The following is a 16,626-nucleotide window of genomic DNA, read 5'->3' as shown; positions in this document are numbered from 1 at the left end:
TGACAAGAAGCAGCTTATGGGAGTAGAGCTCATGGTTTTGAGGGGACACGATTCAGGGGGTGGTGTCAGGGCGGGGGCGGGGGAATGGAGGTGTGGTAGCAGGTGGCAGGCATGTGGAGGGTGCTTGCTCTCATCTCAGCAGACCAGGAAGCTAGGAATGATAGTGCCCAGCTGATCTCCCTCTCCTCTTTCCCTTTTTCTTCAGTCTAAGTCTCTCGCCCCAGGAGTTGGTCCTCTTCATATTTAGGGTACATTAATCCAGCTCAGTTAATCCTCTCTGGAAAAGCCCTCCCACAGACACTCCAAGGTGTGCTTCATAATGCACTAGGTGTGGATTAATCCAGATCAGTTTGCAATTATAATCAGTCAGGAAAGTCAGGAGGAGGAAAGTGAGATGGATAGCCATGACGGTGCGCCCCGGGTGAGTGCCCCGGGTGAGCGCCCCGGGTGAGTGCGCTTGCCTTGACGGGGATTGGGAACAGCAGCAGGGTAAAGGGACTCTCCTGGGACTGGATCCCTGGTATGGCCTCAGCTTGGGAGGTGATGGTGGCACAGGACCCAGGTGATTTCCTCCTTCCAGTGACCTGCCTTGGGTTTCATTTGTGCAGAACCACATCATCCATGGCTTCCTCCCTGCAGCCAGCATTGCTCCGAAGCCAGCTGTGCCACGCACACCCCCTCCCCGAAGCCCCAACCCCTCTCCAGAGAGGCCCAGGTAAGTCTCAAGATGAGCGGCACCAAGGGTCACCCCTAAGCTTAACCATCAAGTCCCGAACCCTGGAACTGATCACACTGGCCAAGAGGCCACAAGTAGAGGACTCTGCTGTATTTACCTCTGTTCCAAAATGCACTTAATCTGGCTTCTCTGAGCACCAGTGGACTTGATGGGATCTGTTATCTTCAGTGAACTGTCTCAAATTTCAGGATTGGATGCAGTTGGTTTCTATTAAATATAAAGAAGCAAGTTTAAGTTAATCCTTCAGTCCTTTACCCCCTTCCTCCCTCCCTCTCTCCCTCCCTTCCTTCTTTCCTTCCTCTCTCTTTTCTTCCTGGGAGTGGAAGCCAGGGTCTGTGCATGCTAAACATGTGCTCTAAATCTCAGCTAAGTCCATCCAGGTTAACAGTATTTTTAGGAGACCTGCACAAAAATTTCTTCCTAGATAGAATCCTGCCTTAAAAAACAAAGCAAAGCAAAACAAAACAAAAACCTACTTTGTGTTAAAGGAAGGAACATATTCCCTGCCAGGAACTGGTGTTCCTAACCACCCAGCGTTTGGTGTAGCACACAGCCCACTCTCTTTTCATTGTTGGGACCACTGTATCAGATACTAGAAAACTTTAGACTATTTTGTTTTCTATAGGGTCTTGCTTTGTGGCCCAGGCTGACATTGTATTCAGAGCAGTCCTCCTGCTTCAGCCTTCCAAGAGTATGAGCCACCATGCCTAGCTAGTCTGACTTTGTTGGTGTTGTCCTTTAAATTTTTATTTATAGCTGGGTGGTGGTGGCATATTCTTTTAATCCAAGCACTCAGGAGACAGAGGCAGGCAGATGAGTTTGAGGCCAGCCTGGAGTCTTTGTCTGTGCATGTATGTGAGTATTAGTGTGTGTGTGTACTTGGATGTGGGTACCCTTGGGATCTAGAAGAGGACATTGGGTGTCCTGGAGCTGCTGTGACAGTTAGGTGTGAACCACCCAGTATAGGTGCTGACAACCAAATCAGGTCCTCTGCAAGAGAAGTACATGTTATAAACCCACTGAGCTGTCTTCAGTCCACTGCTACTCTGTTTTCAATGTGTAAATTGATTTCGTTATTAGCTCTCTATAAGAGCCAATTCCACTTTAGAGGGTCGATTTCTATGTGATCTTCTTTGGTACTGGTATATTCTGTGCGTTTGATTAGAACATAAACTCTGAAGGGCTGGGAATAGGGCTTGGTGATTCAGCATTGCCCAGCATACATGAAGCTCCTGGGTTCCTTCCTAAACAGTAGAGGACGAAAGACCTCTGTGGTGTTTTAGTGTTTGATTTTGCCTGCAGCACTGAGTCCATAACACAGACAGCCATTTATTAGTGATCGCTCTGTGCCAAGTAGCCTAGCAGGTACTGAATAAGCAGTGTCTCTTCCACCCCTCTCAGTACCTGTGAGGTTCAGTTATTGATCACTGCTTAAAATGTCATGGCAGTAGCCCCACTGGCAGGAAGGTGGTCTGTCCAGCTCCTCAGTGTTTGTCTTGTATCAGTGAGACTTGTGTTTATGCACAAGAGGGTTAGCTTACCTGCCCTTGTCTGCGGAACAAATGAGACAGGAGCTTCATGGTGAGCATGCTGTGGGCTCTATAAGTCTTTTTCCACCAGGGCCTGGTGGGCCTGTAGAGATGGCTCATCTGATAGAATATCCACTACTCCTGCGGAGGACTGGGGTTCAGTTCCCAGCAACTACATGGGACAGCTCACAATTGTAATTCCGGCTCCAACCTTTCTGGTCTTCTTGGACCCATACCCACACACAGGCAAACATTACATAAACATAATTACAAGTAATAAAAAAAATTTTAAGAGCCTGGTTGCATACCCTTGTAATTCCAGCACTCAAGAAGCTGATGCAGGAGGATTGATTGCCCTAGGCTAGCCTGAGCTACATAGTGAGATCTTGATTTTTTTTTTTTTTTTAAACACTTTGTAAAGGTTTGTTTTATGAGTGTTTTGTTTGCATGTGTGTCTGTGTACCACATGCGTGCTTGTGCTCTCAGAGGTGAGAAGAGGGTGTTCAGTCCCCTGGGACCAGAGTTACAGATGGTTGTGAGCTACCATGTGTGTGTGTGTGTGTGTGTGTGTGTGTGTGTGTGTGTGTGTGTGTGTGTGTGTGTGTGTGTTGAGAACCAAACCTTGGTCCCCTGGAAGAGATTCATGGTAACCGCAGAGCCAGCCCTCCAGCCTCTTAAAAAAACAAATCAAAACAAAACACAAAACCCCTTTTGTTTCTGAAGTGATTGTGGAGCTTTTCCCCACTGTTGTGTTTGTGTTCCCACCGCAGTGTGAATGACAGTTACTTCACACTCTCACCAGCATTTGGCTGTCAGTCGTGTTGTTTATTCTGAGCTAGAAATGAACTAGGATCCTGGTTCTGAGTGAACTACCAGTTTCATGGTTAGTTTTCATCCACACTGACTCTGCAGGTATTTGAAAGCGGTGACCACGCACAAGTGGGCCACCGTCGCCTGGCTATTTATGTTTTTGTTTTTTTAAAGTCAGGGTCTCACTCTCTAGCCCGGGTTGTATGGAACTCCCTATGTAAACCAGCCTGGCCTCTAACTCCCAACCATCGCCTGCCTTGCCTCCCAAGTGCTGGGATCAAAGATGTGTGCTACCATACCTGGCTTAAGTCCTCCTGTATTTCATTCTCTTATTTCATTCTGATCTTTCATTTTAATAAGAAAACAGTTTAAATATAGGTTTTGCATGTCTGACTATGTAGATTTACAACCTGGTGTAATGTCCTATTGGCTAAGTCAGCAATTCTCAACCTGTGGCTTGTGACTGTGACTTCCTTGGGGGTTTTATATCAGACATCCTGTATTATCAAGTTTACATTACAATTCACGATAGTAGAAAAACTAAAATTATGAAGTAGCAACAAAATAATTTATGATTGGGGGTCACCACAACATGAGGAACTGTTAAAGGGTCACAGCGTTAGGAAGATTGAGAGCCACTGAACTGGATAGAGTTTACAAAGCATTCAGTTGCTATAAAAATGGACTGCATAAATTAGATTCATACAGTCAGTATGAGAGCTAAATGGGGATTCCGATGGGCCATCGTTGTCACTTGTCAGCCTGCAGCTTAAAGGCCCATTGCTCAGGGCCTGTTTGGCATGTTTCTGTTCGTAGATCTGCTCTGGCTGCAGCCATCCTGGCAACCACCTTGACTGGACAGACAGTTGCCATTCCTCAGCCTCGCCAGAGATCCCGGTCTGAGAGTGATGCCTCCCAAGTTGAAAAGGACAGCTTCATCGAGCCATATGCCACCACCTCAGAGTTGAGGCTTCGGTAGGGACATGTTGCGGCTCTGCATCCTCTCAGGGCAGTAGACGGCAGCTCAGGATGGCTGTGTCCACTGTGTATGGGACCATGTGGGGTATAGTCACCAGGTATCTTAGTTAGGGTTTTATTGCCGAGAACAGACACCATGATCAAGGTAAGTCTTATAAACTTCACCGTTTAACTGGGGCTGACTTATAGGCTTAGAGGTTCAGTCCATTATCATCAAGGCAGGAGCATGGCAGCTTCCAGGCAGGCATGGTGCAGGGGGAGCTGAGTTCTACATCTTCATCTGAAGGAAGCCGGGAACAGACTGGGCATCCTCAGGCAGCTAGGAGGAGGATCTCCAAGGTCACCCCACAGTGACACACTTCTCCAACACGGTCACACCTTCTAATAGTGCCACTCCCTGGTCCAAGCATATGCAAACCATCACACCAGGTTCCCCTTACTTGTGTCCAGAAGGCACTGACAGGGACAATAATTGTTCCTTTAGCTCTGAGCCAAGGTCTTTCTGTATAGATCAGGATGGCCTCAGATTATACTTCTGGCTCCCAGGATTATAGCAGCGCACTATGGGATCTCATCTTGACTCTAGCCTTTTTGAATATAGCTAGTTTTTCTTCTAAGAGTTACATTTTTGCTGGATTGAACTGAAAAAGGATAGAAAACCCTCAAAGGAAGAATGCCAGTCCAGGTGAGGCCTCGGCTAACCCTGCCATACTTTAAAGCACAATGCTAAGTAGTGACAGGAGTGTGAGTCACTCGGCTCAGTGGTGAGAGGTGCTGTGAGTGCACTGGGCACTTGAGTCAGACCAGGGAGGAGGACGGACTTCTGTACATCAGCTGACATGTGAAAACAAGTCAGCTTTGAACCTTGTCCAAATCCTCCACCCCAGTCCGTTCCAAGGGATGAAAGGATCAGTCCAGGTGTTCACAATGTAAGACCATGAACTCGAGTGCCCAGCCAACTGCCATGTACTTCTAAGCTAGGAACTTAGAAGGTAAAATGAGTCGATTTTCTTTGAAGGAGAGTGCTGGGGGGCTGGGAATTGTGGCATCTGTAGCCCTAGATTTTGGGAGATGGAACTTGAAAAATCAGCAGTTCAAGGCTATCCTTGGCCACACAGTAAATTTCAGACCAGCTTGGGCTACATAAAATACTGTCTCAAAACAAAAGCAAACAACAGAGGTCTTGTTCTGCAGTTCTAGGGAGTCGGTCCTAGGTCCTCTATCTGCTAGCCAAAAGCCGTACCACTAGGTTTGCCCCCAGCCAAACATTTTTCTTTTAATCATATGTTTAAAAAAAGTACATAAGCTACCATTTAAAATGTTGGCTGCAAGAGTTTACAAGTTGCTGGGTGTGAGGGTGCGTGCCTTTAATCCCAACACACGGGAGGCAGAGGCGGGCCAGACCGAAGTCGCAGTTCAGCCAAGGCTACTCAGTGAGATCATCTCAACAAACAGAACAAGGGCTGAAGAGGATGGCCCAGCAGTGAAGAGTACAGCATGCAGCATGTTCTGCTCTTGGAGGAGGCCAAATTTGGTTCCCAGTGCCCACGTTAGGCTTTTCACAACCACCTATAACCTCTGTTCCAGAGGAAGCTGATACTCCGGCCTCCACGGGCACCTGCACTTACAAGCATTTACCTACACGCAGGCACACATGCACACATGCACACACCCATGTTGCTGTCTTTTCAATACGTGTATTACAGCTTTCCTTTTGCCCAGCTAGCTCCCAAATAATTGTTTGCTTATTTTATTCGTTAATGATCTAACACAGGCAAAGCTGGCAGAATGAGCCGAAAAGGACTTCCTTGCCATCCTTTGAGGTGTTGGGCTACCGGGAGGATGAAGATGCTGAAACCCAGGTGTCCAGCAGCTGCAGGGAGTCGGAGTCCACCACCTGGAAGGATGTGGGAGATGGCAGAGGTGCTGCGTACACCGTGCCTCTCAGGCGTCAGGTAACCTCCACGTTCCCAAGCTGCTTCCGGCCTGCTACCGTGGTAGCAGGGAGTCAGCCCTAGGTCCTCTGTCTGCCGGAAACACCTGAGTGGGCATCGTCTTCGCTCTGTTCCATTGCTTGTGTGTTCAGCCTTGTCTATCTGGGTCGAGTAAACCTTAAACTTCCTGGCTTATCCTTTGAAGTCAAGTTCTTCAAAGGCAAAGATAAACATCTTTTTGAGGGTGTGTGGGATTCTTCTTTTGCTGTGTATGTGTGTGGTGTGCTTGTGTGTGCATTTTGTGTGTGTAGCGTGAGTATAAGTGTATGTGAGTGTGTGTATGTAGTATGCTTGCTTGAGTGTATAATGTTTGTGAGTGCGTCGTGTGTGTGTGTGTATATGTGTTATGCTTCCTTGTGTGTGTGTCTGTGTGTGTGTATGCGTTATGCTTGCTTGTGTGTGAGTGTGTATGTCTGTGTGTGTATGTGTGACATTGTGTGTGTGTGTGATTGTGTATAAGTTACACTTGCTTGTGTGTGTGTGAGTGTATATGTGTTATTCTTGTGTGTGAGTGTGTGTGTGTGTGTGTGTGTGTGTGTGTGTGTATAAGTTACACTTGCTCATGTGTGTGCTTTTGTTGTTGTTGCTTATTTGTTTTTTGGGGTTCATTTGAGACTGCATCTAACTATGTAGCCTTGAGCTGGTTAGTTTGAAACTCAAAGTCGACCAGGCTGTCCTCACACTCACAGAGGTTCCCCTGCCTCTGCCTTCTGAGTGCTGGGAGTAAAGGCTTGTGCCACCTCAACTGGCCCCTTACATTTTCTTGTCCAGATTTTCCCCAAGCTGGCTCCCCATCATGGCGTTGCACCTCATGACCACAGGTTGCATTTGAGGAGGCGTGATCACGTGATTGACATGAGAGCTGTCAGGAGACTTGCATGTAGGTCTGTGCTAGACCCTGTGCTTTCCCGTGGTCACTCAGTGCTGGCTGGTACAGTGATGTCACTCAGTCACATGCTAACCTACGGCTGGCTTTGCTTCCATCGGGCTTTCTCTCCCTTGCTTCCATTGCTCATTACAGGACTCCTGACGTGCTGCACTCACTTCTAAGCCTTCTAACCTGCGGAACGTGGAGACGTGGGACGTATTAACATCTATTCATTCGAATGACTCTATTGTTAGGTCTACGTGATTTTGAAATCAATCTAAATATGCATTTCCCCTAATAGCTAACTTCTTTTTTAGATTTATTTATTTTATGCGTGAGTGTTTTGCCTGTAAGTATGTTCACCACATGCATGCCTGGTGCCCAAGGAGGTCAGAAGAGTGTGTCAGATCCTCTGGAACTAGAGTTACAGATGGCTGTGGGACACTGAGTAGGTGCTGGGAACTGAACCCACGTACTCTACAAGAGTAGCCAGTGCTCCTAACCGCCGAGCCTTCTCTCCAGCCTCCCTAATATCTATTTGATTGACACTCTTCATTGTCCCTTCCTTTGGGTATCTTCTTTACATTAAAAATTTAGAAGTTTATTATCGTGGGCACGTGTGTGTGCCTGTGTGAATGCGCCCCATGTGCACGTGTGGAGGTCAGACACCTGCGTGGAGTCCATTCTCCTTCTACCATTAACAAGGATCCAGGGCTTGAACTTGGGTCCCTGGGCTTGCACAGCAAACACCTTTTCCCAGTCTTTCCTCAAACCATGCCATCTTTTCCATTTTTTTATTTCTATTTTTTTTAAAGGGTTCATACTATTTTTCAGAAAACAACCATTATATACTACAATTTCTTTTTAAAAATATTTACTCGCTCTGATTTTTGTGTATATGGCGTTTCGTCTGTATGTCTGTACACCACATACAGGCAGCGCCTACACAATAAGAGCTCTTTGGATCCCTTAGATCTGGAGTTACAGATGTCTGTGAGTCACAATGTGGGTGCCGTGAATCAAATCTGGGGCCTGAGGAAGAGCAGCCAACCCTGAGCCAGCTCAGCCGCGGAGCCATCCCTTCAGCTCCCCTCGGCATTGTCCAGCCTCACTTTCCGCCTCTGTCGCTCTGCTCGCATGTGCTCCTGGTCCTTGTGTAGCGGTGTCATGTCACTTCCCCAGGCAGCTGTACCGTTCACCTTCAGTTTGCTGCTGCTGGTTTCTATTCGTATTTTCTTTTTATCTATATGAGTACACTGTGGCTGTCTTCAGACACACCAGAAGGGGGCATCGAATCCCATGACAGATGGTTGTGAGCCACCATGTGTTTGCTGGGAATTGAACTCAGGACCTCTGGAAGAGCAGTCAGTGCTCTTAACCACTGAGCCATCTCTCCAGGCCTGTTTGTATTTTCTTAAGAATAGGCTGAAGGAAACATTTCCTGATGCGTCTGATACGCATGTGAACACCCCGTGGGTGTGTACTTCCTCATGGTGTGTGTGTGTGTGTGTGTGTGTGTGTGTGTGTGTGTGTCCCATCAGAAGTGTGTGTGTCATCTATCTAACTAATAATCTGCTAGACAATCTCCACGGATGCCATTGGCATTTTCTTATCAGTTTCACACTTCCGGTGACTGTGAGTCGTTTAATGTCTTCCACAGTTGACCAAGGCTGCTCATTCCCAGGAGATAAAAAGTAAGAGGTCACTTTGTTTCTCCTTCTCTGAAATAACAAGTACATTAGGAACTCTGTTGACTGCTCATCTCAAACCAGGTCACCTTGGAGCCATGTGCACAGAGCCCGTAGCTGCAGTGGCCTTAGCTCTTGGCTCTGAGATTCTTTTCCTATGATTCCTTTCTTATGTGGCTCTTACCAACTTCCCGCCAACCACAGGAGTATCCTTCCCATGTTCCCAACACACCACTGCTAAGCCATGCTGATCCCAAGCAAACTTTTGCTGAAGAATCAGTTGAGCGAGGCTAGTGCACCTGAAGGGCCTAGGTGTTACTGTACCCACAGGATGTGTTTCATGGCTCCTCCTCTCTGCCAGCTGCCCTGTGACCCTGCCGTCCAGAGCCCTGCCAGAGGGAGTGCCCCTAAGGGACAGTTTTGTAGCTCTGTGCATGGTGAAAGTGAAGAAGTAATCCTGCTTCACGAGGAAACAGTGCCAGCAGTGGAGTCACGTAATGAGCATCATGGGCCTCAGCCCGAGGCAGTTCTCAGCCCAGAACGTTCTCCCAGAGTGGCCAGCACTTCTTGTCGCATAATGCACTTTCATAATGGAGCACCAGAGCTGGATATGGTGGCACTGGGTGCTGTCCTGAGAGAGCCACTTTCCTGAGCAGGTCCCTGCAGGAATGCAGAGAGGAAGCCATCCAGGCAGTGCAGGATATGAAGCTCCCCATAGCCTAAATACAGTAGGCGTGCTCTTGACTGTCTGCCCGGGCATTTGCAAGGCCCTGTGGTTTCTTCCTGCCACAGCATCTGCAGCCCTTTTCAGTGTGGCAGCTGTGGGCACTGTAGGAAATGAGACAGTTGAACCGTTAGGAGGATGTATACAACTAACAGGTCCGCGTGTTTGCTTCTCTCTCATAACTGAAAGGTACCGTCGTCACAAAAGCTGGTGAGAAAAGGTGATGTTTCTGAGCAAGACTGGCTTTCAGACTCCTCCTCCTCCTCCACACCACAGGACACTCAACAGAAAGGTAAGGAAGGAGCTGACCATGGCAACATTTCTGTTATCCGTTCTTAGGCCAGCACACCTCTGCACTGTGGCTCTGAGATTCTGACCAGGAAGCATTGCTGTTCGTTCTCACTGCAAGTGATAGATGGCCCAGATGTGAGGTTGCCCTGACCGTATAAGATGCTCTCTTTTTTTTTTTTTCTTTTTTTCGGAGCTGGGGACCAAACCCAGGGCCTTGCGCTTGCTAGGCAAGCGCTCTACCGCTGAGCTAAATCCCCAACCCCATAAGATGCTCTCTTAGAGCCCATGTTGCCTGTTCTGTTTGTTGGCAGAGGACTCCAGCTCAGGCTGCGTCTGTGTTTATGTGCCTTTCCTTGTGCCCCTGTCATCATGCTGCCTGCAGGGCCTGGCCACAGTGGGCCATCAGTGAGGGACTTGTTGGATGATGCTTGGATGTATAAGATGTTCCTGTTATAATTCTGGAATGCACATTGACTTTTTTGATATATCTTATTTGGCACAGTGAGTTTTGGGATCCCTAAGATTGTGTTGTTTACTGAAAACTGTTTCTTGTTTTGGTGTGGCTCAGCCGTAGCACACATCTTTCATCCCTCTGGCTAGAATACAGACAGTCCCTTAGTACACATCTTTAATCCCAAACAAGGTAAAGTTAGCTTGTAGAAGGGTGCACCCATGTTTGGAAATGATATCTAATTGAGGGGCAGACATAGTGACGAATCAGAGAAAGATTTAACAAAATAGGATATGCCTAACTCACTTGAGAAGAGAGGGGAAAGGGAAGCTACTTAAGGAGTAGTGTGGAAAAAGACAAGCGGCAGCTTCACCAGGACAGTGTTGCAGAGACAGGCTGTAGAAAGAACAAGCTAGAAAACACAGCATGAGCCAGAGAATGGGAAGGAACCAGAAGATTAGAGCAGATTGCTGGAGACAGTATGAGGCCAAGCAGAGCAATGCAGGGGAGGCCGGGAAGGGGAGGAAAGGAGGAGGAGGAGAGGGGAGGGGTGCAGATTGAATGCGTCATCTTGGAGAGGAGTTTGAGCCAGTACAGCTAAGTTAACCTGCCAGCCAGGCAGAGATCTGAGAGACCAAGAGAGGGTGAACTTATGGAGCAGTAACTCAGAGAAAGACCGAAAATTCTAGGATTGTATGGAAACTAGAAACTTCCGTGATTAGGTCTAGGAAGCAGAAGCCTCAGAGACGACAATTATGTCGGCCAATAAAAGTTATTCTTCAGAATGAACTGCTCAAATGATGACAGTTTATCTACTGGGAATTTTACTGAGGTGGGAAGTAGATTGAGAATTCTGTGTGCTTTAAGCTTCTTAGTTGGTTCTTTTTGGTTTTCACAGTGTCTGCTGTTCAGTGCGTTGTTTACACTCTCCAGATCAATGGTGGGGAGTTAGAAAGAGCCTAGGCTTCCCGCTTGCACCAGAGAAAAATGTCAGCCAAGTCGGGTGGAGGGTGTCTTCCTCGGGTTCCTCATTTACCACACACGGACAAGACGCTGCCAGATCTGTTGCCATTCGTATCGCTGAGCCGTTTGCTCTTTTCATGACTGAGTTTGTGTGCGCCTGTAGACAGGAAGGGCAGAGTGGAGGCAGGCGTTGGCCGTCCTTGGCTGGCAGGAGAAACCGGTGACAGGGGAGGTAGGGAAGAGCAGTGTGGGAGCTCAGGGTCAGAGAGAGATGGCCCAGTCAAGGTCAGGCCCCTGCCTTGTCCTGGGACCTTGCTCTACACTTGGGGACAAAGTAAGTCTGAGTTGATGAGCACACTCTTTTGTGTGTCTAATTTCCTATCTTTTGAAGCTTTCCATTTTTTCTCTTTTAAACCAGATGTTAAGCCCTCTGTTCCGAATCTAGAGGTAAGCTTATTTTCAAGAATTCCTATTTTAAAAGTAGACTTTTCACTACAATTTGTCTTTGATTTTCTCTTATTTATTTATTCTTTTTATTAATTTTGAATCTTGTGACTTCTGTCCCCAACTCTGTACTGTGTTTTCATTTCCTGACTAATATGTGTTCAATTTCCTTTGCTTCCTTGGCTGGAAACCAGCTTAATCCTGATCTATGATCTTTTATTTCATCATAACACATTGTATTACAAGATCTTCTCATAAGAGTTCTTTCTGCTGCATGCTTCACTGAATAACCTCCTCCGTGGTGAGGTGTTAGAGGGGAGTGACTCGAGAGGCACTGAGGTGGATTACTGGGGACCAAGGGGTTTGTTAGCCTTGTTTATGCCTCAGGCAGGCAGACAGGCAGACAGAGATAACAGAGCTCCAATGAGAGCTCAGGCCTAAGCACCAGCGACAAATAGCATCCCAGTAAATAGTCTCCAGAGTAAAGGATCTGAGAACATAGCAAAAGCAGGGTCTCCCCTTTATACCTTTCTAAGGATGGCAGAGGTGACAAAGCACAGGCCTGCAGCCAGGCTCTCTCATTCCTAGGCAGTAGGCAGGGAAGGGGGTGGGTAGCAAGGTATGTGTTCATACCCACTCTGATGTAAACTCACTCCCCAGGAGAGAAATCCTGCCTCCAGGATGCTTGTCATAGAGGCACTTGAATAGATAGTGTCTCAGCAGGGCTCCTGTTAGTATCCGTTATAGGGGCTGCTGTGGAAGCTGGAGTCTACCATCTCTCTCTCTCTCTCTCTCTCTCTCTCTCTCTCTCTCTCTCTCTCTCTCTCACACACACACACACACACACACACACACACACTCACCAATATTTTGAGATACTGGGTCTTGAACTGAGCGCCCTGTGCTTTGCTAGGCAAGTGCATTATGGGTAAACTTCATTCCTAATGTATGAACTGAAGAAAGATTGCGCCACAGTGTGGTTAAAGGGAAGGCTTTTATTGTAGCCAGAAAGAAGAGTACAGCCAGGGAAGAGCTCAGAGCAGAGGGAGAAAGCAGTAGACTGAGATGGCCAACAGCCTGGACCTGGCCTTGGGGTGTAGGGGAGAAAAGAGGGGGAGCGAGAGACGAAGCAAGAGAGGGAGGCCAAGAGTAGCTGACCTAACAGGGCTATAGGGAGATGCCAAGGGAGCCTGGTGGCCAGCGTGTGCCTTGGTGTGCTAATAGGCACCACAGACAGCCATTTGTCCCTTCTGCCAGCTGTAAGGTAATGGCTCCTTTGATAGAGGGGAACCGACTTCGCAAGTTCCTGCGGAGTGCTGGCCTTTTGTCTAATCCCCGAATTTGGGGAAATGGAGTTTCTTCTGGACCTGACACCTAGCTTCACTGAATACTCATAGACCTGGAGGACGACCTAGCTCCCAAAGTTTTGTTATGGAAATGACTAATGAAAAGGAAGAAATCACTTCCGGGATTCCTGGACCGATAGGCAGTTTTAATAACCCAGGGGCAGGCACTGAAAGAAGCCATCCCTGAAGTGTCTCCTTTTAGGAATTTAATAGTTAAACATGTTTCACCAGATGTGGTGGTTCACACCTGATTCCCAGCACTGGGTGGCATTCATCCCAGCAGGAGGACCACGAGTTCATGGGTCAAGGGCTGCCGCTCCGGTTTCAGAAAACAAAACAAAAGCTTACTCTATGGCTGTCACTAGAGTTACAACCTTACCTGCAGAAACTAACATGGTGACCCTACATCACACACAGTGGGAAGCCAACGGCAGCTCCCCGCCTTCCTGCTTATTGAGAGGCCATCATGATCTATTTTCCCAGCAGTTAGTGGGCCATCAGTGTCCCACACTCACAGCATGTCAGGTACTTTATTTAGAAAGTAAAGAGACCTTTAGTGAAGATACAGCCATTGAACACTTAGGCCAAAACAGGGAACAGCTGGGAGAGGGGATGCCCCGAGCGTATGCTGTTCAGTTGTAAGAAAACAGTGAGGGTTAAAGTCCTGGTGCTAAAGAAAGACCCTCAGGGGCCAAGGGAAGAGGAAGCTCCACCCCCACCACAGCCTGTGCCAGTCCGTGCCAGTCCACTGTGGGAGGTGCTCACACATTCTCACACTCTCTCTGCCTTTTTCTCCCTAGGATGAGAAAGTATCACCGTGTAAAAAGACCCCTCCCTCTCCAGGTACTGGCCTTTTGGGGTTCACTATGATGGGAGGGAATGCTTAGTGTTTACTCAGTGCCTAGAACAGTCCCATCTGAAGGAAGGTTTGTAGCTCCCCGTGAAGGCTCTGGGGTCTGCTGCCGTGATTAGTTTTGGGAAGGTGTTAGTCACTGACTATTAGTGGGGTGAAGGGAGGCCTGTGGGGAGAGCTCAGAAGCTGGGGTGAGGGTGGGCCTGCGGGGAAAGCTCAGAAGTTTGTGAGGTGGGCCTATGGGATGTGCTGAGCCCTTGGATGGGGCTGTGGGCGTGGCCCCGTGGGATGTGCTTGAGGCGTGGATGTCGGCGTTTAAACAGGGCTCAGCTGTGAGGACTACGCTTTGCCAGGCTGACCTATACAGCTGTGCCCAGGTCACAGTGGGATTATAGTTTGGAGCTGTTCTGTCTCCCGCCACTCATCTGAAAATATTATGTTGCCTTTTGAATGGATTAACTGTATTTTTGCTCTTTCTTGGGGGTTTTGTTGTGTACTTAGAAAGCTCTGGTGCCCTAACTTCTGGCTCCCAGGCTTTCTCTCCATTGAGAGTCCCTTGTGTGGCCTGTCTGAAGTCAGACACACTGCTCATCACAGTGATTTGCAAGAGGTCCAGAGTAGGATCCTCAGATGCCCTTGTGACCTGGGCTTGGGAACATGGATTCAGGTCACTCCAAGTGACATTTTTCAGTGCGGAAGCAGCTATATGAACTTTTATGGTCACCCAGCACAGCCATAAATCAAGGCCTTTACCAGATGCACTGAGCAGGTTACTAGCAAAGCCAGGAAACCTCTGCTGTCTCAGATGCTATCTGAAAGTGTCACTAGTGTTAGACTTGGTGGGGGGCTGGTAGGTTACTAAGTCACTCCATTCCAGAAGGGTTTAGCTGATAGTTAAAAGAATGCTAAGTGGATGGAGAGATGGCTCAGTGGTTAAGAGCACTGACTGCTCTTCCAGAGGTCCTGAGTTTAATTCCCAGCAACCACATGGTGGTTCACAACCATCTGTAATGAGATCTGATGCCCTCTCCTGGTGTGTCTGAAAACAGCGACAATGTACTTACATACATAAAATAAATATTTAAAAAAATAGGATGCTAAGCATGTAGCATGAGAGCTGCTCTGCCTCCTCTGGCCCCGCCACCCTTTACAGACTGTCGCTGTACTATCCCCTGGCACCCAGTCTGTTCAGACACTAGGGGCACGGCCCATGCCTGATGTGAACTAGTGCTCACATGGCTTTTGAAATGAAGTGTCAAGTGTTTTTGATGTGAACTGATTATATCATAATTATGTGGACTTCTCTGTACCTTGCAGATGTAACTGGTAGAATACATCAAAGATATACAAAAATAACCAAAGAAAAGTTTGACGAGTTAAAAGAAGAAACTGTGCATCTTTACACTGCAAACCAAGCCCTCAGCCTTGAACTGAGCACTCTGAGACAGGCAATGAAGGACTTACAGCTGAAGCTCAAGATAGTGGAAAAAGACAACAGGAAGCTGAAGGAAACAGAAAAGGCCTCCTCTCAGGAAGGTGCGGCTCCCACGGCACTGCTACTAAGGGATAGTCAGGGCTCTTTTTTTATTTCGAGAATTGATGTGTATATGGATATTTATGTTGTAATATCTAAGACTACATTAGTACCTTTATGCTTATTGAGTTTTGATTTTATCTGCTGTAATGTTTTGGTTAAATGTCTTAACTTATTTATATAAATTATACATACACATTTATACAGCTCACTACAAGGGAACGACAGATTGACTAGTAGTTTACATACAGTCTTGATGACTCTGATAGGACTGATTGTAGTTTAACGTTCCGTCGATGTTTTTCAGTAGTCACACCTGAATTGCTTTGCTTAAGGAAGCAAAGCCAAGACCTGGTGGATGAGAATGAGGGCCTGAAGATGATTATCCATCGCCTGAATGTAGAACTCAGTCGCTACCAGACAAAATTCCGGCCTTTGTCTCAGGAAGAGGTAATGTTGACAACTCCAGAAATTCAGTTTGTTTGTCTTTAGTTTTTACCGTTGAATTGATTTCTGGTTCTTGAGAGGTTCTTGGGAGTTCACATTTTTAATCCTTGTACTTGGATAACAGAGGCAGGTCTTTTTCTGTGGGCTCAGTGCTAGCCTGGTCTACATAATGAGACCCTGTTTACAAAAAACGTTACAATCAGAAAACACACACACACACACACACACACACACACACACACACACACACACACACACACCCTTGTCAGCCCTGTACTTAGTAGGATAAGGCAGAGGAGTCTTGAAGTCTTGGGCTTGAGGCCAGCTTGGCCTCAAGAGTACTGAAGTACACATTAAGACTTTGGCTTTAAGAAGAAGAAAGGGGCTGGAGAGAGCTCAGCAGTACTAACTTGCTGGTATTTCCGAGTTCACTTCCCAGCACCCACATCAGACAACTCACAACCACCTGTAAATCCAGCTCAAAGATTTCTGACGCCCTCTTTGGGCTTCTTGAGAGCACTGTACTTTCATGCACATATACACAGGCACACATAATTTAAAATAAAAGTAAGTCTTTAAAGAAAAACCATTTTGGGGTTGGGGATTTAGCTCAGCGGTAGAGCGCTTGCTAAGGCCCTGGGTTTGGTCCCCAGCTCCGAAAAAAAAAAAAAAAAAAAAAGAAAAACCATTTTGTTTGTTTTTTTGTTTTCCAGACACGGTTTCTCTGTATAGCTCTGGCTATCCTGAAAATCTCTCTGTAGACCAGGTTGGCCTAACTCAGAGATCTGCCTGCCTCTGCCTTCTGAGTGTTGGGACTAAAGATGTACCACCATGCCATGCTAAAAACATTTTTTTTTCTTTTTTTCGGAGCTGGGGACCGAACCCAGGGCCTTGCGCTTCCTAGGCAAGCGCTCTACCACTGAGCTAAATCCCCAACCCCAAAACATTTTTTTAAGAAAAGATAATTAAT

The 16,626-nt window shown here is 47.2% G+C and overlaps 1 protein-coding gene across 1 annotated transcript in view; it reads left to right on the top strand.

Moving 5' to 3' along the window:
* The window catches only part of Cep89 (centrosomal protein 89), a 41,516-nt gene that overhangs the window by 3,780 nt on the left and 21,110 nt on the right, over window positions 1-16,626 (top strand). Inside the window, exons 2-9 of the mRNA XM_032893853.1 lie at window positions 609-715; window positions 3,892-4,050; window positions 5,828-6,008; window positions 9,517-9,619; window positions 11,451-11,479; window positions 13,623-13,665; window positions 14,993-15,211; window positions 15,517-15,659. Coding sequence (XP_032749744.1) covers window positions 609-715; window positions 3,892-4,050; window positions 5,828-6,008; window positions 9,517-9,619; window positions 11,451-11,479; window positions 13,623-13,665; window positions 14,993-15,211; window positions 15,517-15,659 — 984 coding nt within the window. The remainder of the gene's footprint in view (window positions 1-608; window positions 716-3,891; window positions 4,051-5,827; window positions 6,009-9,516; window positions 9,620-11,450; window positions 11,480-13,622; window positions 13,666-14,992; window positions 15,212-15,516; window positions 15,660-16,626) is intronic.

The sequence above is a fragment of the Rattus rattus genome, chromosome 2 (assembly GCF_011064425.1).
Source record: "Rattus rattus isolate New Zealand chromosome 2, Rrattus_CSIRO_v1, whole genome shotgun sequence".
In the NCBI taxonomy this organism is placed as follows: domain Eukaryota; kingdom Metazoa; phylum Chordata; class Mammalia; order Rodentia; family Muridae; genus Rattus; species Rattus rattus.
Note: the sequence above shows the minus strand (reverse complement) of the source record. Positions and strands in the feature narration are given on the sequence as shown.